At 35.1% G+C, this 20,173-nt stretch overlaps 2 protein-coding genes across 5 annotated transcripts in view; one reads left to right on the top strand and one right to left on the bottom strand.

The window, feature by feature from the left end:
* TMTC3 (transmembrane O-mannosyltransferase targeting cadherins 3) overlaps positions 1 to 18,402 on the bottom strand; it is a 53,285-nt gene extending 34,883 nt beyond the window's left edge. The window contains exons 1-4 of one of the 4 annotated variants that reach the window (XM_017518656.2): positions 18,211 to 18,402; positions 11,859 to 12,075; positions 7,005 to 7,223; positions 6,142 to 6,241 (exon numbers count right to left, since the gene is read on the bottom strand). In XM_017518656.2, the coding sequence (XP_017374145.1) occupies positions 6,142 to 6,241; positions 7,005 to 7,223; positions 11,859 to 12,047 (508 nt within the window). In that variant the 5' untranslated portion in view covers positions 12,048 to 12,075; positions 18,211 to 18,402. Of the gene's footprint in view, positions 1 to 6,141; positions 6,242 to 7,004; positions 7,224 to 11,305; positions 11,381 to 11,858; positions 12,076 to 12,244; positions 14,264 to 18,210 lie in introns of those variants that run through there. The other 3 variants (XM_037734962.1, XM_037734963.1, XM_037734964.1) reach the window with 3 other exon arrangements.
* An 80-nt stretch (positions 18,403 to 18,482) lies between these two features.
* The window catches only part of CEP290 (centrosomal protein 290), a 90,031-nt gene continuing 88,340 nt past the window's right edge, over positions 18,483 to 20,173 (top strand). Inside the window, exons 1-3 of the mRNA XM_037734966.1 lie at positions 18,483 to 18,554; positions 19,363 to 19,491; positions 19,648 to 19,725. Of these exons, the coding sequence (XP_037590894.1) occupies positions 18,522 to 18,554; positions 19,363 to 19,491; positions 19,648 to 19,725 (240 nt within the window). The 5' untranslated portion in view covers positions 18,483 to 18,521. The remainder of the gene's footprint in view (positions 18,555 to 19,362; positions 19,492 to 19,647; positions 19,726 to 20,173) is intronic.

The raw sequence follows: 20,173 nt of genomic DNA, 5'->3' as shown, positions 1-20,173 counted from the left end.
ATAATTGACTTAAATCTAAATATAAACAAGAACAGAATTCATGAACTGAATACTTTTTGTCATTGAGCTTAATATAGAAATTCACCTATTTTTGAAATTGTTTTCAAAGCACTCTACAGACTAAAATTACTCTAAGGAAAAAGAGCTAAAAACAAAGAAATAAATGAAAAAACCAAACCCACAAAACTGGTGTGGATACTAAGTATAAAAAACAAACAAACAAAAAAAAACCTTATAATCTTATTAGGCCAAAATAATCAATACTAATATATTATACTACAAAATGCTATTAAATTCAATAATAAATTCATAGAGGAAGAAATCAGAAGATGGTTATTTACAAAACAGAATGGTCCTCATGTTGACCTTGAAGGATATACAGGACATGGAAAAACTGGGAAAGGTGGATGCATGAATAAAGAAATAGGGATGAGAGTAAGCTAGGTAAATGAAGGATATAGAGAATAGTATGAATGGATGCGTATGTCTACATAAAAACTTGTAGGAAATAATGGCCTTGAAAGAAAGCAGGCATTTTTAACAGTTTATATAGCCAGTTTAGCATATATGATTATTTCACTGAATCTTAAAATCACTCTATGGAGCGGGAACATGATGTAATCATACCTAATGTTAAGATGAGGAAAGAATTTTAGAGGTTTTTTTTTTTTTTTTTTAAAAANTGAAAATTTACAATTATTGGGAAAAGTAGGGTACCATTCACTCTCTCTCTCTTTTTAGACAGGGTCTCACTCTGTCACTCAGGCTGGAGTAAGTACAATGGTGTGAACACAGTTCACTACAGCCTTGAATTCTGACGTTCAGGCAATCCTTCTGCCTCAGCCTCCCAAATAGGACTACGGGCATGTGTCACCACATCTAGCTTTTTTTTTTAATTTCTGTAGAGACAGGATCTTGCTATGCTGCTCAGATTGGTCTTAAACTCTTGGCCTCAAGCCATCCTCCCACCATGCCAGGATTCCAGCATGAGCTACTGTGTCCATCTCATTCTCATAAAAATTAAAATCAAAGTGGTTAACAATAGGCACTTAAATCAAAACTATTCTTCAAAAAATTTGCAATAGACTATAAGTTCTATTTAAACGAAAAATGTACTTCATCTACATTAAATAAATGCCTATGATGTAGCAGTAATTTGATTAAAGAGTAATGAACTGCAAAAGTAATTTTGTATCTACTACTAACTTGCTTGTGAGTTTGGGCAACTTTTCTGAGCTTCAGTTTTCTTATGAAAAAATATGACCTCTACTTCTTTTCCAGTTTAAAAAAATATCTGGTAGTATGACTGTATAACCTCAGATTTTATTAAGAATATTAACTAAAGCAAAAATTCAAATAATTGACTTAAATCTAAATATAAACAAGAACAGAATTCATGAACTGAATACTTTTTGTCATTGAGCTTAATATAGAAATTCACCTATTTTTGAAATTGTTTTCAAAGCACTCTACAGACTAAAATTACTCTAAGGAAAAAGAGCTAAAAACAAAGAAATAAATGAAAAAACCAAACCCACAAAACTGGTGTGGATACTAAGTATAAAAAACAAACAAACAAAAAAAAACCTTATAATCTTATTAGGCCAAAATAATCAATACTAATATATTATACTACAAAATGCTATTAAATTCAATAATAAATTCATAGAGGAAGAAATCAGAAGATGGTTATTTACAAAACAGAATGGTCCTCATGTTGACCTTGAAGGATATACAGGACATGGAAAAACTGGGAAAGGTGGATGCATGAATAAAGAAATAGGGATGAGAGTAAGCTAGGTAAATGAAGGATATAGAGAATAGTATGAATGGATGCGTATGTCTACATAAAAACTTGTAGGAAATAATGGCCTTGAAAGAAAGCAGGCATTTTTAACAGTTTATATAGCCAGTTTAGCATATATGATTATTTCACTGAATCTTAAAATCACTCTATGGAGCGGGAACATGATGTAATCATACCTAATGTTAAGATGAGGAAAGAATTTTAGAGGTTTTTTTTTTTTTTTTTTAAAAAAATCAATCAATTTAAAAAAAAAGGAACAAAGAATAAGGAGACCAAGACTTTTTTTTTTTCCTTCTGATTTTAAATTCAGAGCTTCTTAGTAATTTGTATTTCTATGTCAAGGAAGAAAAAGCAAACACTTAGCCTTTTATAACCCTGAATTCAATCTCAGCAACTAAGAGTAATAAATGCAAATGCCTTACTGAAACCAATCACTTCAGTTCTTCAACCTCTAGTGACTATATTACTATATAAATATGAACACTTTCATTTTATAATCAGATCTCTGTGGTTAAAGTTACCACATGTGATTTTGTCCAAAATAAGTAAACCTGGTAAATAAGTTAAGGACACTTAGATCCATTTCCATTTCAAACTACAGGCTTCTAAACTGACTCTACATATGTAAAAAAAACACATCTTCCGCAATCACTTATTTAAACCGTTATTTTAAGTATCTACTACATTTCAAGGGTATAGGGAAGAGAGATGACAATCAAACAAGTAATGATATACTTTGTCAAATGGTGACAAAGTGTAAGTGTTACAGAGAAAAAAAGAGGATGAAAAGAAATAAAAAATAGCACCACTGGGAAAGATGAGTGGTGCTAATGATGACATTTAAGTGGATATTTAAGCAGAAACCTAAAGAAATAAAAAATCAAGCGTAAAGGCCTTGAGATTGGATGACCATGCTTACAAAAAGGGTATGAGACATGAATAATATAGAAGTTAAAGTGATTATAAATAATTACAACTTGAAAACCTTTGTACAGAACAGTGTACACTAGATACAACAGGGAATAGAAAGATGATGTGGAAACTGTGGCTTCAATGGTAAAATTACTAAGAGTACAAAGCATCCCAGTGGTTAAGAGGATAAAGAGAGGTCCAAGGTAGGTTTTAGTATTTTTTTCAATTAGAATTTAAAATATTTAGAATTTAAAATAATTCATTTACTTCTTCAATATACACATACTAAACACCTACTGTAAACTAGGAATCATTCTAGGAAATGAAGATCAAAAAATGGAGAAAAAGTTACCTACCCTAATGAAGGTCACATTCTATTATGAGCTAGATTTGAAGATCAAAAAATGGAGAAAAAGTTACCTACCCTAACGAAGGTCACATTCTATTGTGAAAAAACAATAAATAAAAGAAAAATGTAAACTACCTATTTTCAGGTTAGAAGTGAGTATTTTCAGAAATGTAAGTTAAAGGTATAGAAAACAACATTATTCTATTATTCTAGCTTCACCTGTTGGTCCGTTCCTCAAAAATCAACCCTAGAAAAAGGTAAGTGAGAGGGAAAAATGGTTTCTAAGACACTTTTGTTTTTGTTTTCATAAAAAGACAAAAAAAAAAAAATACTCCTTGGCATTTCGAGGTTATCTTAAGTATGTGTGGTTCTGCGAGTGTTATGAGAAATTACATTTAAAGCAGAAGACAAGAGTGAGAATTTTTTCTTAATCTTTTGTTCTATCCTTTCCTGACTACTTTGGATAGATCGCTACCTGCTCCATTACTGAAGAAATACACAGCTACAATGGTTTGTTGGTGTTCCAGAGGTAAAATCAGAGCACTTCAGAAGTCTTGATGGAGTAAGAGGTAGATTTTTTTTTTTAAAAGGTACAAACGAACCAATCACTCCTGGGTAGTAATTTCTACATAGTTACCACTTAAATGCAGAGAAATGGTGGACTGGCCTCTTAATGCTGATTCTCTTAAAGAAACCACAGAGTGTGCCTAGCAGCACTGGCAGGAACAGCAGTGATCCACAGTAGCCCTGCGGAAAGTGGAACTTTAGATTCTAGTTTATAATTCCTTTCATCCCTTTAGAATCACAGGGCGAACAAAGAGTAACCCTGGCCTTTTCCTTTGAACAGGCACAGTGCTTTATAACTTTAGAAGAATATGTGGCTTGAGCTCCCAAACCAAAATAACTAAATATCTGAAGGGTACAACAATCATCAAACAGAGAGAACAAATTAACATATACTACTAAATCAGAATTAAAGATCAAGAATTTCAAATAAGCAATTTTTTAAAAAATCAGGCAAGATATCAGAATTGTGAAGAATAAGAAATCATTAAAAGGCACCAAGTGCAGGTATTTGGAACAAAAGATATGGTAAAAGGCTATTTCAGTTAGAACAGGGAAGGCTTTTTTAAGACAGAAATACTTAAGCCGAGGACTGATAATACAAAGTAGTATATAAATGAGACTACTAGATAAAGATCTAAGAAAATTCAATAAAGGGAAATGCAGGTATAAAGGTGGGTGCTCTGCCTTTTTAAGAACAGCAAGAAGGTCTATCTAGCTATAGTGAAGAGAGCTAGGCAAGAATTGGCAGAAGATATGATGAGACAGGTAATCAAGAGCCTGATTATAATCCTGCAGGCCACAGTATTTTCTAAGTTTACCATTCGGGCTTTGGTGAAGATGGTACTTAAAGAGGATATTGGCTTGCAATTCCGTATCAGTTACTAAACTACTTCTTACTGCATGATGCACTGCACAGGTAGGGGACTATTATTATTATTATTATTATTATTTTACATTTCTTTATTTTTAAAACACCATGTGCCCCTAAAAAATATGAAGCATGCTGATTTTTTTTAACATGTGAAGAACATGTAAGATTGTTGCATAGGTACACACATGGCAGTGTGGTTTGCTGCCTTCCTCCCCATCACCTCTATCTGGCATTTCTCCCCATGTTATCCCTCCCCAACTCCCCACTCCCAGCTGTTCCTCCCCTAGATCCCCCCGACAGACCACAGTGTGTGATGCTCTCCTCCCTGTGTCCATGTGTTCTCATTGTTCAACACCCGACTATGAGTGAGAACATGCGGTGTTTGATTATCTGTTCTTGTGTCAGTTTGCTAAGAATGATGGTTTCCAGGTTCATCCATGTCCCTACAAAGGACACGAACTCATCGTTTTTTATGGCTGCATAGTATTCTATGGTGTATATGTGCCACATTTTCCCTGTCCAGTCTATCATTGATGGTCATTTGGGTTGGTTCCAAGTCTTTGCTATTGTAAACAGTGCTGCCATGAACATTCATGTGCATTACAGTAGAATGATTTATAATCCTTTGGATATATACTCAGTAATGGCATTGCTGGGTCAAATGGAATTTCTATTTCTAGGTGCCTGAGGGGACTATTATTATGCACATTTAACAGATAAAGTAATGAAAGCACAGAGAGGTTAATCTCCTGAGGTATTATAGTGAACAGAGCCAGTAAATAAACAGTGGAGCTAGAATTTGAAACCAGTTTTAGTCCATGCTTTTAACTACTATGCTGGGCTGCCACTCAAACTGTTTTTAAGAAGGCATTATGCAGAGCAGCAAGAGGCAAACCTACTTACATTACAAATCCAGAACACTCCAAGATGTCTGGCTAAATCATCTGTTTCTTCAACCTCAGTTTCTACACATAAAACTAAGCTTCTTGTCATGGGTACCTTGGAACTACAGTGAGAAAATCCCCCCTCCGCCCCAAGAACTTACTTTAAGAGGAATCAAATAAAGGTTTGTGCCCACTGTGCCCACACTGTAAAAATCATTTTTATTGCCTGGAACTTGTTTTCTGACAATTGCAGACATCATTAAGACTAATGAGCTAACATATACGAAGAAGTTTCCAGGGTAGGTGGTCACAAGGTAAGAGCTCAATAAATAGTTATGATCAACACACAAAAGTTATACTCTAGCAGGCTTTTAACCTTGCCTAAACAATATCAGTCTACCAGGTGTTATTTATTGAAAGACAATTGAAATGGTGGTACCTATATCATTTATAGATAACAGAAGAAGGAACTAGGGCTAAGTCTAAAACTCCTCTATTCTAAGGTTATTTGGATTTTAAAACTAGAATATATAAATCTATTAGCTTGTAATAAAAATATAAGCTATACACAAACTTCTTAAATACCAGCAATGTTACATATTTCATATTTTCATACATGCTAAAGTAAAACAATAGATAAACATAAATCCCAAGTGTGGAATATAATGCATTATAAGAAGAACTTGGAGTAAATAAAAATTCCTTAATCAAGTTTCAGTGCTATTAAAAAAAAAAAATGTTAGACATTTACCTATGGAATTGTCTGGTCCTTTTGATCTGGTATATGACAAAAAAGCTGCTAGAAAAAAGATAGATGACAAAAGTTCTGCTCTTCCTACAACTCCTGTTACCTACAAAGGAAAAAGGGGCTTCATATTAATAAAAAATATCTTGAAAAATTACTATATATACTAGTAAAATTTTAATTTCTGTAACCTTTCAAGTGCACATTTCTGTTTCATAAACATTCTTTGGGTGCCCTCAGGTGGTGAATTTGTGTATCTTACATAAATAGAAATTTATTAGTGAATCTAACAGTTTTTAATTATTTTTTAACTTACCTTGAATAATAATAAGATTTACAGAAAGTTTCAAAACTAGTAGAGATTCTGTGTACTCTTTATCTACCTTTCTCCAATGGTAACCACTTAAATATGGTACGATATCTAGAATTTAAGTCCTTACATATTTTCTTAAAATATGAGTGTTAACATACAAAGGTATCACTAATTCAAAAAGTTATATCCCATAATAAATCTGAAAACTAATGTTTAAAAAAAAATAAACTTTAAAAAGTCCTTTTAAATTAGTATTCATTAAAAAAAGTGAGCAAAGAACTGTATTCACATATATGTTTCTAAACAGATTTTTATGTTCTTGAATGAAAAAAAGTTTATGTTTCAAAAATTAATTTAAAAATTTTACACAGTAGGAAGTTAGACTTTGTGTACTAGAAAGTTAAGAATTAACTGTCTTCAAATATTTGGATTAAAGTCAGGGTTAAATTTTTTTTTTTTTTCTTAAAAATATATACCATTATAATCACTGCAGGATTTGAAAAAAAAATAAAAAAGAAAGAAAAAAGAAAAAAAGTCAATTCATAGTTTTACTTACTGCTTCTGTGTGTACTGGGTGCACTGCAAAAAGCAAAGAAGCAATCACACTACTCTTGTTGTCCAGAAAAAGTTTGCACACTTTGAGAAATATCACACTAACCACAGCATGAAAAATCATATTCAGGAGATGATATGACATTGGTTTTAGTTCACTTAACAAATAATTTAAGCGAAATGTCAATACTGTTAAGGGACGATAAGACTTGTGGCTTCTCTCCTAAAAGGAAAAAACAATCAGTGATTATTAAGGTATCTTGGTCCAACAGGGTACAAAAGCTCATCATTGCATTTACTATTAAAGATATTAATAAGTACATTTTACTGAGAAATAACAATAAAATATGAAATGTCCTAAGAGTAACATAAAAATTGAAGATAGTTTTATAATCTGAGTTTTCCTATTTCCTTAGTCCACAAACAAGGTAATTTCCTCCCTCTATATACAGTGGTCAGAGAATTAACAGTAAAAGGACATTTGATTATTAATTCCTCTTCAATATAACAATTTTTAAAAATAGTAAGACAATGCCAGCATTGGTCAAGCTGGAGCATAGGATTCTCTCCAAAACCTGCCTCCCTATCTATTAGCACATGAAAGTTTATGTAACTACTGGCTAGATCTTCAAAAAGAAATATAAGAAAAGAATACCTATCAGTTCAATTAAAATAGTGATGGCTCAAAAAGGTACTGTCTAGTTGTTTTATGAAAAATATCTCCATAATGTATAAATTTGAATATATTAAACTAGAAATTCCCAAATTACAGAGAGTAATATAAGAACAAAAACTTTCTTAGAATATGAAAATAGACACCTTTCTTTGGGTATTCACTCTCCCTTGGCAATAAATCAAATTTCATGTGAAGTACTGACTTTCTTTTTAAGCTATGTTACATTTAATCAGAAATATTTATTTCCCTAAGACAAAATCAAACTAGATTTAATAATAAAACACATAGTTCAAATATGTATAAAATATTAAGTTATTTTTTGTAGTTTCATACAAAGGGCAGTGACACCATTTGGATGTTTGTCCCCCTCCATATCTCATGCTGAAATGTGAGGAGGTTGAAATGTTGATAGTTGGGCCTGGTGGGAGATGTTTGGGTCATTGGGGGTGGTCCTTTATGAACAGGTTGGTGTTTTCCCCACTGTAATGAGTTCATGTGAGAGCTGGTTGCTAAAAAGAGCCTGGAACCTCCTCCCCTCTCTTTTGCTCCGTCTCTCACCACGAGATACATCTGCTCCCCCTTCACCTTTTACAGGTAGTAAAACTTTCAGGGCCTCACCAGAAGCCAAGCAGATAATGATGCCACGTTTGTACAGTGTACAGATCCATGAGCCAAATAAACATCTTTTCCTTATAAATTACCAGGTATTCCTTTACAGTAATGCAAAACAGACTAATACAGGCATCCGTACTCAGCTTCTTTGCTCTTCTACTTCTTATCATATTTTGCTGTAACTCCCTGGCACACAAGTATAGACTGAAGCCTGTTTATCCTTACTAGGGAGCATTAGGAAACACAAGAATACTTTCCCATCTTGAAATTAGGAACATTTTAGTATCTCTGTACTGAATATATACTCCATGATGTTCTACCTACTTAGAATGTTCTTTCCTGCTTGCCTAATTCCTCTACATCCTTCAAATTTCATTTCAGGAACACAAAGCTATTTTTAAGGCACTGTATTGAATTGACATGATTTGTACCAGAAAGTAGAAAAGGACTCTAGAAACTCTTTTGAGTATCTGAAATGTCACTGTGGCTAAAACGGAATATTCTAGGTGAAAGGATGTAGTCAGAAAGTAGACGGAAATATGTATTTTGAATTGCAGTATACATAATTGTTCAGTTAGGTTTATTAGATATACATATACTATAAGTGATGACCAACTAGACCAATTATTAACATAATTATTCACATAATTCATTAAGAATCCAAGATTCCACTGTGACAAATAATCATCAGCCTATTAGATATCAAGTTTACTTTGTGAAAACACCTAGGGCCACTATGAATCAAACAATTCAGATCATTACTACTTTCAGGCATATTAAAGAAAAACTTAATTACCCATGATATTAGTTGGCAATAAAAATACATGACAGTATAATGCATGAAAAAAGCTAACAGTTCCCTGTTAATATGAATCTCAATAAAGGAATGGCAAAATCATGAGACAGAATATCTGCAGAGGTTACCTTAACACAAGGTACTTTATAGGCCAAATGCCAGAGAAGTTGGCTCATTACAGCCCCCCGGCCTTCAGCTATGGATAAATCAAATAACCACCTGGACGACTTAAAACAAAAAGCCTCACCCTCCCTCCCCCACAAAACAACAACTAAACACACAAACATACAAAATAAGACAAAAATATTGATATCTACATCCCATTTTGATATTATCTGAAATAGCAGGTTTGGATAGAACCTTAGAAATATGTTTTTATTGTTTAAACACGCCAGGCAGATTCTAATACGGCAGTCAGAGTTGTAATCCAGCGAACAATCAATAAACAGACTATTACATAACTATAGAATAAGCGCACTAAAGACATAATCTAAACACAGAGAGGTTCATGGGAGTCCAAAGACCCTTAATATGGCAGTATTCAGATGGCTTAGGAGCATGTCCTAAGCCCAAAATGTGTTTTTTAAGACCTACATTAGCACAAAAATTCCTGTAAGATACATGTAGACATATGTATCTTAAGCTATCATTACTTGATGACATCAACAATTAGATCTTTGAAAATGCTCATTCCAGGCTTATTATAAAACCTATAACACCTAAGATCTATCTAGAATAATTTTCCCCTAACGTCACATTTGCCTAAAGGGAAAGAATATGCCCATCAGAAAACACAAGGAAATTACACTCTTCACTTTTAATAAACTGTTATTCTAGTTCACCCATCCATTCTGTCAGGGCATATTATGAGTCTTTTTCTTAGTCTGTTTGCTTTTGGGTTCTCTGAACAAAATCAAATTTTCAGTCTACAAAGCTAAGAAAATCACTAAATGGATCACTGACACCACGGTATGCAATATGTACGTGTGTCACTGCTCAAACCTCATATCAAAATACAATCCCCAATATTGCAAGTGGGGCCTGGTGGGAAATGACTGAATCATGGTGGTGGATTTCTTATGAATGGTTTAGCACCACCCCCCTTAGTAATGTATTCACTATAATGAGTTCTTGTGAGATTTGGCTGTGTAAAAATGTGTAGCACCTCCCACTTTGCTCTCTTGCTCCTACTTTTGCCATGTGAAATGCCTGCTCCCGCTTCATCCTCCACCATGACTAGAAGCTTCTTGAGGCCTCCCCAGAAGCAGATGCTGCTTCTTCTTGTACAGCGGTAGAACCCTGAGCCAATAAAACCTCTTTTTTTTTTTTTTTAAATAAATTACCCTGTCTCAAGTATTTCTTTATAGTAATACAAGAATAGCCTAATATAGAAAATGAGACCATTTAATCTGGCCAGCTAAACTATCAGTTCAAAACCTCAACATTATGACTAAAATCACAACAGATAACTAGCATAAATTGAGGGAATGGACATATACTTCTGAGGGTCTCTGGGATCAAAGGTAGGGGTAGAGGAGAATAAGCTGTCTAGAATAATGTATAGTAGGGCCATATTTCCCCTTATTATCAAAAGATTTTTTTTCGAAAGCTAGAATTCAGTGAACAAAAAGGTGAATAAGGTCTTCTTACTAAATAAGACAAAAATAATTATTATGTGCTTGTGATCAGAGGAATGAAAGATTTCATCCCTAACCTTGAGAGGCTTCCAAATTTGAGGAATGGGAAAAGAGGCCACAATGACGGAGAAACAAACTATTAATATTACAGAGTGTTTACATGTTACGTTTCAACAATTTAGTCAATATCTATGTGCCATGCACTGTAGATACATAAAGTAATTTATTTATTTATTCTTAAAGTATTATCCTCTTTTACAGATCAGGAAAATAACTTTCCATCTAAAAAATGAATTCTCACCTGTTTCACACAGCTAATACATGACAGAACTAAAATTAGAACCCTATCTGTATGATCTCAGGCTGACAAGGGTTTAATCACAGTTTAATAGTGACCTTCAAAACAGTAAAAAATACCCTTGTAAAAATGAACCCAATAGATGAATAAAATATTAAATTATTGAACTAAACTTTTGGGTTCTCAACATAAAACCTAAATAACTATTATGTAAGAGGTAAGACAAGATTTAAAATTTTTGAAAACTACTTTTTCTGCAAGAGAAATTGGCAATATGTGTACTTACTATTTTTACCCTTAAAGTCTTATCGCTTTATATTGATGTATTTTAAAATGTTGAAATAGATCACATCTCTTTTGCCTTACTCATAAGACAGAAAAAAATAAATAAAGTCAATTAGCAAGCAATAGGCTTGTATTACACCTATTGCTCTCCCTATACCTTTGGTTTTCACACATATATATTATTTTTAAGAATTTAAGTCAAAACTATCTATTGGGTACTATACACAGTCTGGGTGAAAAATCTGTACCCCAAACCTCAGCATCACACAGTATACCCACATAACAAACCTGTATATGTGACCCGGTATCTAAAAGTTAAAATTAAAAAAAAAAAAACAACAGAAGTAAAGGTACACAGACAAAATAATCAAGTATTCTGCTTTAAAGAAGATAACATCATCCTCAACTTCCTGTTCAATTTATTACATACATATTTTAGGGCAAAAAATCTGTATTACTATGATGATAATGTTGATAAATAATTAGAAGTAATAAAATACCAAAATATTTCAAAATCTGAGACATGAACAAATAATATATAAGTAATTACTTACCTCAGACATGGGGGTTCCCCAGAAGTCATTTTGAAATAAAGTTTTTAAAGGTGTAGATGGATGTAGGTCTTTGTTATCCAGTATTGCTGAAACATCATCAAAAACAAAACCACAAAAAAGGCTGTTCCAATAGCAGGCAGTAACCACACCCACTATTAAGGTTATTTCTTTGAGGTTAACATCAGCCATCTTTTCTACAAGTACTTCTGGACAAAAACTGGAAAAAAAATCATGAAGATAAAATAAAATAAGCAATATATTTATTTCAAGTAAGTTCAATTTTAGTAGGTGGATAAGTCATTGCATATTAATTCTCCAGAGAAAAGCTCAGCTAAAATGCCATCCACTTCTAAGAAGTATAAGTGAATCACCTTGTTGAAACTCACCCCCCTCTCTAACTGGATAAAGCCAAGTAATCTCCTCTCCTATTCCAAGGCAGAAGACTGGAGATTTCCTTTGTGGATTATTTAAAACACAGGGACTATGATAACAGGGACACAAGTGAGAACTAAGGCAGCATAATGAAAACAAAGGTTAAGTAAAAGTCTGTCAATGTATTTTAGGTTGAGACCCTCTATCTCTCTTCTACTGGTCACAAAATTCTGTAAAACTTTACAACACTGAAAACAAACAGGATTCTGAAAGCTTCTGGAAATAAAAAACGTTCCAATAAGAATCAGGAATCAAAAGTCATTTTTTTTTCAAGAAAAATGCTATAAGCTAGAAACGAAACAAAATTCCCTTCCAAAATAATAAAGAGTAATGCTTCAAATTTCTGAGAAATAATGATTTCTAAACTAAAATTCTATATTAATAAATCTAAATTTCCCAGGTGAGAAAGTAGAATAAAAACATAAGTCATTTAAGGTCTCAAACAATTTACCGCTGATGTTCCTTTTCAAGAAACTAGGAGAGAAGGTACACTAGTAAAATGAGACAGTATATTAAGAAACAAAGATACACAAATCAGGAAACGGGATTCAATATAAAACAGCTATATATACATGTTATAATTTAGAAAAATCTAATGAATCAACTCAGGATATCTATCTTTGGGTAAGTAAAAATCAAGTTTTGTGCACAGGTCAGAAATCCTCTTCCCATAAATAATCTCAGACCACTGACTTGCTAACATCAATTCACTTTGGGTGACAAACTGTTGTTTGGTTAAATGTTCTAACCACAGTAAAGTTTGAATCTAATAAAAGAAAAAAAGGAATTTAAACCTGTGGTTTCAATGCTTTAAAGTATTTTTGGGAATAAACCTTTAAAGTGTATTTGGGAATAACTTAGGTATCTAATTTTTAGAGTACTTACAATGTTTAAGAGAATCTGACATCCTGGAGCCTGATATAGTAGCTGTGTAACTATAATTTTAAAATATATAATAATATGTATAATAAACAACTAAGTAATTTGTAGATTTATAACTATAGTTGAAAAGCATAATTTAGCTAAACATACAAATAGTATTGGAATTTTTATAGGAACTTGGGATTTGCTATAGTTTTATTTCCTAAATTTCAGCCGTTCTTTTTGAGAAAGTTTTCCTTGTTAAGTTAGGCATCTGAAGTACTTAAAAATGAACACATTCAAATTAACTCTTCAATATAAATATCTTTATTTGATACATATATACAAATATATAGGTATGTATGTATTTGGTTCTTCTGTTAATTGTGCCTGGGGTCACTCATGTGCTTATAGTTATCCCATGGGTTGACTAGGGCTGGATAGCTTTTAAAGGATAGATTTCTCAGCTTTGAAAGCTAGTCTCTGCTACTTATTATCATATCTTCTAATAGGTTAGCTTGGGCTTCTTAAATGATGATGTCAAGACAATAGGAGGACAAGGTTCATTGTACAAGCTCTTCATAAGGCTCTATTTAATGCATATTTTTAAAATTATTATTCAAGCAAGGTATATCCTGAATCATGGGGAAAAAGTTATAAAAGGACCAAGATAACAGAATTTTTAAGACTCCCCAAAGGAGCGCAGTACAAGAGAGAGGGAGAGAGAGCATGTCATGAGCTCAGCTGTGGAGTCATCTTAGGTTACCTCCAAGAGTCACCTGCAAAGTAGAGGTTGCGCGTAAGGGAGAGATTTACACGAAGGGATAGAGAGAGGGGGACATGGTTCACTGGGGCCATTACTGTAAACATGTGACACACTATTTGTGTTAGTTGTGAGAACTTCTAGTTTTTCCTAGGCACAGAAGCAGACTCACAGATGCACAGTTTAAGTGGATGGGATGACTGATTTCTGTTTTCTTACAAAAATGGGATGTTACTATACATGTGCACAAAATCGAAGTGGAATTGGAAATGTGAAAGGAAAATAAAACTTGGAATCCCAATTCATTATGCCTAAAGAAAAAAAAAATAGGCTGAAAACTGAGTCATGCAAGAAACTGTCTCTCCTTTTGTTCTTTTTTTTTTTTTTTTTTTGAAGGGTTTTGCTCTTGTTACCCAGGTTGGAGTGCAATGGTGCTGTCTTGGCTCACTGCAACATCCGCCTCCTGGGTTCAGGCAATTCTCCTGCCTCAGCCTCCTGAGTAGCTGGGATTTCAGGCACGTGCCACCATGCCCAGCTAATTTTTTGTATTTTTTTTTTTAGTAGAGACGGGGGTTTCACCATGTTGACCAGGGTGGTCTCGATCTCTTGACCTCCTGATCCGCCCGCCTCGGCCTCCCAAAGTGCTGGGATTACAGGCGTGAGCCACCGCGCCCGGCCACTCTCCTTTTGTTCTTAAGCAGATAGCTGCAAATAAAATGTTAAGTATCTTCACAGGTAGCTACTTACGTTAACCTTATCTTATGTAAAATGCTGATTTACTACCCCACAAAAATACATAATATTTATTCCCCATCTGCTCCTATTCTCTTGCAACATGTGGATGGATTATCATATTTACCCTTTTTCCCCTTCATTGGATTTTTCCCCTTTATATACTGAAGCCCTCAAAATCATCTTAGAGAATTGAAGAGACTACAGACTGTTTCAGTGATTCAGTGTTTATTTCTTTTGGGCATGTCCCTAACCTTGGCAAAATAAATTTCTAAGTTGATTGAGACCTGTCTTACTTTTCGTTTTACAAAGGCTACTCATGAGCTACATTATAGATATATAAAACTAAAAACAATCCCTGTACCAAAATTGTATATGTGTTCACTTCTTGTAATAATTTAATTGTAACATTGTGCAAACAATAAACCTACAGGAAAAAAAAAATTATATGAATCTGGAAATATTTAGTCAGAAAAGTCTTCTTAGTTTAATTTCTTTGGAAACTGAGGAAGTCCTCTCAATTTCATTATTATTAAATCACCTTTTACAGGAATAGCAAACTATTATGTTTAAATTTTGTAAAACTTTGGCCTGCAAAGTCTGTATTCACAGACTCCCTGCTAATCTTTCCGGTTCCTCATGTTGAAGGAAGGCAAGTGTCTGCTTGTTGCATACTCACTCCTGTCCATGAAAATAAGGCAAAACAAAATGTTTAGGATATATAATGGATACAAAATGGCCATGCTTTATTTTAGAGATTGAAGAAGTAAGCTACTATGAATTTTCTTGATAAGTCAGCAAAAAGTAATTAAAAGTAACATCTAAGGAATATAAATTCATTGCTACAGAGTACAAAAGTAAGCAATTATAAAAGGTGAGGCTTTCTTGTGAAGTGATTTTGATCAGATAAAACTGTTCACAAAAGTCCAGGGCAGAAAGAAAGCAGGTCCAGACAAGTGTTCTTGTAATAGGCCACTTATAAAATTGTCACAGAAGTCCCAATTCTTGATGAAATCTGACTGATGCAGAAAATCTAATGAAAAATAATAGAGTTTTGGCAGTTTTCCTCAAAAACATACAGTGAGTTACTCAACTAGAACTTCAGTTAAATTTCCCAATTCACAGTTAGGGACAAACAGGCCACAACACATGAAAACTTAGTTGACTTGTTCAAGTCACAGCTGACTTGTACACTGCTGTATCCCCAGCGCCTAGCACAGGGAACAAGATAAAAAATATTGTTAGAATGAGTTAAAGAATAAAATTTAGATAAGATTTTGCTTTTAGTTATGATTGTAACTGAGATCTAGGCTGCAATCTTAGCTCCATCAGTTATTAGGAAATTACTTAACTTTTATGAACTTGTTCTCACTTCTGAAAAAGTAGAATAAAACTTACCATTAGAGACCAGGCACCTTGAGTTTATGACTATAAGCAAGAGGGTGGTGGAAGTAAAGGTAAAAAAGAGTAATACAGACAAAAAAAACTTGTAAGTGAATACATAAAAGTAAGTTATAATGAATGAAAAAAACAAGAAGAAAAATGAGGTGTTACAGTAAAAAGGACAGACTGCTATTTTGAAAATAAATATGCAGTAGTAAGTGTGGTGTATTTCTTCTATGAAAATAAACATGCAGTAGTAAGCACAGTAATATGTGCTCAATATCACATATCACATGATATGTGCTCAATAACTGTTAAATTTCATTCCTACCATTGTCAGAGGTATTTGAAACAGAGCAATTGCATCTTGAATAGGGGCTGGGTAAAATAAGGCTGAGACCTACTGGGCTTCATTCCCAGGATGTCAGGCATTCTAAGTCACAGGATGAGATAGGGGGTCTCATAAAGTCATAAAGAACTTGCTGATAAAAACAGCATACATGCTGTTTTAGTAAAGAAACCAGCCAAATTCCACCAAAATCAAGATGGCGAGAAAAGTGGGAACTCTGGTCATTATCACTGCTCATTATACAATAATTATTACAATGCATTAACATGCTAAAAGACACTCCCACCAGCTCTATGACAGTTTACAGATACCATGGCAATGTCAAGAAGTTAACCTATGTGCTCTAAAAAGGTTAGGAACCCTCAGATCTAGGAATTGGCCACTCTCTTCCCAGAAAACTCATGAATAATCCACCCCTTGTTTAGCATATAATCAAGAAATAACTATAACAATCCTTAGTCTAGCAGCCCAGGCTGCTTCTCTGCCTATGGTGTAGCCATTACTTATTCCTTTACTTTCCTAATAAACTTGCTTTCGCTTTACTCTATGGATGCACCTCCAATTTTCTCTTGGCCAGATCCAAGAACCCTCTCCAGGGGTCTGGATTGGACCCCTTTCCAGAAACACTATCTCATGTTAAATTACGAATTAAAAACACTGAATATGAAGACTATTTAATTCAAATTATCGAGTAAACACTTATAAACTTAAAAAATGATAATATTTAATAAAAATAGCATGATTGAAGAACAAGCACTTTACAAATACTGGTTTCCCAGAATGTGTGAGGAGGTAGTATAGAAGCTAAGAATATGTCCTCCAGCCAGAGAGATCTGTGTTCAATCACGTTATTTAAATTAGAGTGCTCAGTTTCTTAAGTTAGACAAAAAATGAGGACAATGTAAGCACCTATTTCATTGGATTGTAATGAAGAATAAACAATATTATTAATAGTATTTGGCTATAATCTTTCGGAAAAGTAGTAAAATTGTTCCTATAAATCTGTTTTTAAAATTTACCTCACGAAACCAGTAATTTTTTACTTTGTGCTGAGTTACTTATTCTACTCAAATTGGTGGTGTAAAAAGAAACTCATTACTTATTTTCAAAAGGAAAATTTATTGTCAAGCATAGCATTCTTTTTTTAAAGCAGCGTTTAAAATAAAGGTATAGATGAGAAGCACTTGTCCAGGTAGTTGGAAATGTCATTTAGATTTAAGTCTACAGCTTCTTAGGAAAGTTAACTAGAAGTGTATCATACTCCAGCATGGCTGTGAGCAGAGGGATGAGCAAAACTTGCACGAGTAAGAGTGGAAAACACCAGAGAAGGTGCTTTCATGGTCGGGCACCCTAGGTAACCAAGCAAGTGACAACAACAGTACAGGTGAGTCCTTGGTTCCCTTCTCTCTCCACCCCGGCAGTGGCCCGGACAAGTACTAACCTCTCCACTCTGGAGCCTTCACTTCATACTAGCTCCACAACCTTCAAGCCCTACTACCTGCCAAGGGAACTGTACTACAGGTAAGGCGGGCGGGGTCAGAAGATGCCATAATCTCTTGTCAACTCTTCGCTCGCCCCCAAACAGGATCACGGCGGCGCGGCTCTCACTAACTACCAAGACAGATACTGATACCAAACAAGGCTAAAACTTTTTTTTTTCCCCTTCTTACAGAAGGCCCTGGACGCCGCTTGTAAACGCCTGAAGAGAAGGCGGAGTGTTCCCACTTTTTCAGAATGGGGCCAGGCCCTACAGCCCCAATAGCAGAAGCTTCTCTAACCCGGGACTGCTCCCCTCAACTCCACCCTATCCGCGGACCGACAGCTGACTTCACCTGGGAGCGGTTCCGCCAGGGAATGGCTTAGGAAAACCTGAGGAACAGCGGCCCAGCGAGTGACGCCACTGGAGCCACAGTCATGGTCTACCTCGTTCAGGCCACCAGCTTCTAAGCGCCTCCGCCGCTACGCCTCCCGCCTCTCGGTCCCTCTCCGCCGCCCCGGTACCGTCGCAGCCTTCCGCATTGCATGCCGGGAGCGCCTTACCTCCCTTCTCAGGGACTTCAGTTCCCAGCATGCACAAGCCTCAGGCAGAACTGCAGTCTGGGATTTGTAGTCCTCGTTCCGTGCCTTCTCAGCGCCCTGAACAATGACTCCTGGGACTCCGGAGGAGAATCTAAACGTAAAGCATCACTCATGGTCGTGAACTGTAGGCTCTCCTTGCATCCGGGGTCTTATTCTGGCCTTGGCGCAGTAGGAGATGGTGTCGCCTAGCAGCGGCTGCCGCTTCGGCTTGCTTGGGAACCTTTGGCGGGACCCAGATTACGCGTGGAACTGCGATAGGGATCTGTCAGGGCCTGCGACCGGGTCCAGCCTGGTGGTTGCGATAGTGAGGGACCTCCGCTGATTGTCACGCTTGGTCTAGGTGGGTGGATCCTTGTAAGTAGGAGCAGCGAGTCGCTCCAAGCTCAGGTTCTTTAGCCTTCCGGCCCCTGTGCCGCGGCGTAGCTACCCAGCCCCTTCCAGCCTCGGGTCCGCAATCCTTCTGCCTTGCTTCGGTTCCTGTGTCTCCCGCACAACTTAACTCATTGCAATTGTTAATGTTCACATTTTTTTTTTTTTTTTTAGCCCCAATGCTGCGTCTCCATTGTCAGCCTTCCACAGACCCTCTCCCTTGGCACGATTAGGGTGTTCGCGCGCGTTGAGGGTAGGGGGTGTGGAGGAGGGGATCCAGAATCTTAGTCCTAACTTAGATTAGTTTTAACAAGGAAGCCGTCACATTTTATTTAGCCAGTACACTCTCTGACAGTTGGCGACTGTTATAATTTTGACCAAGGCTATTTTGCACACTTGTCTGTGTTGAGGCTAAGGCATAGTTTTTGCTAACATCAGAAAGTTGTAATGACATAATCTGCAAAAAATGTAAACTACTAGAAAACCAACGATGCCGTGTAACTTGAAAATGCTAATTTCCACCTGTTTTGTTACAGAGGTGGAACACAGTGAAAGAATTCAAGATGCCACCTAATATAAACTGGAAAGAAATAATGAAAGTTGATCCAGATGATTTGCCCCGTCAAGAAGAACTGGCAGATAATTTATTGATTTCCTTATCTAAGGTGTATAATTGATCAATAATAATATATATATTAACTTATGATTAGTTTATTAATAAAGTATTTTTGCAGGGACAACTGTAGTCACAATCTGGAAGAGTTCTTATATTTTGCTTGAAGGTTATAAAATATAAAACAGTTGCTTTTCTGTTTACTTAGGTGGAAGTAAATGAGCTAAACAATGAAAAACAAGAAAATGTGATACACCTGTTCAGAATTACTCAGTCACTAATGAAGGTTTGTATATAGTAGGTTTTAATGGTAGATTTGGCTATTAGAGGAACTATAAAAATCTTTTCTTATGTAAGGTAATCTTTGTGAAAATACTTGATAATATCTATATCACCATTCAAAAATGCAATATATTTAAATGTGGCTTAAGAATTGTAGTGTGTAAAACATTGCTAGTTTCTACTTCAAGTTTCTAAAAAGGTGTGTAGGGGAAACAGAATGAGTATATTGAAAGATTATATAGGGAAATATATCCTGAGGTCTAAATGACAAATGCAGACAATGACTGCTTATAGGGATTTGTTAAGAGGGGAAGTGATTTAAGAGGTGTTGGAAAACTTTGCAAAGGATGAAGACTGAGGAGTTTTAGTTAAGTGGCAGGGAATTCTAGAGCTGTTGGTTACCATAAGTAAATATTGAGAATAGGAAATGTGCTTATTCTTTATGTTTGAGA

This window comes from Cebus imitator, unplaced genomic scaffold, assembly GCF_001604975.1.
Source record: "Cebus imitator isolate Cc_AM_T3 unplaced genomic scaffold, Cebus_imitator-1.0 Scaffold695, whole genome shotgun sequence".
NCBI lineage: Eukaryota > Metazoa > Chordata > Mammalia > Primates > Cebidae > Cebus > Cebus imitator.
The sequence above is the reverse complement of the archived record's forward strand: the minus strand, read 5'-3'. Positions and strand labels throughout refer to the sequence as shown.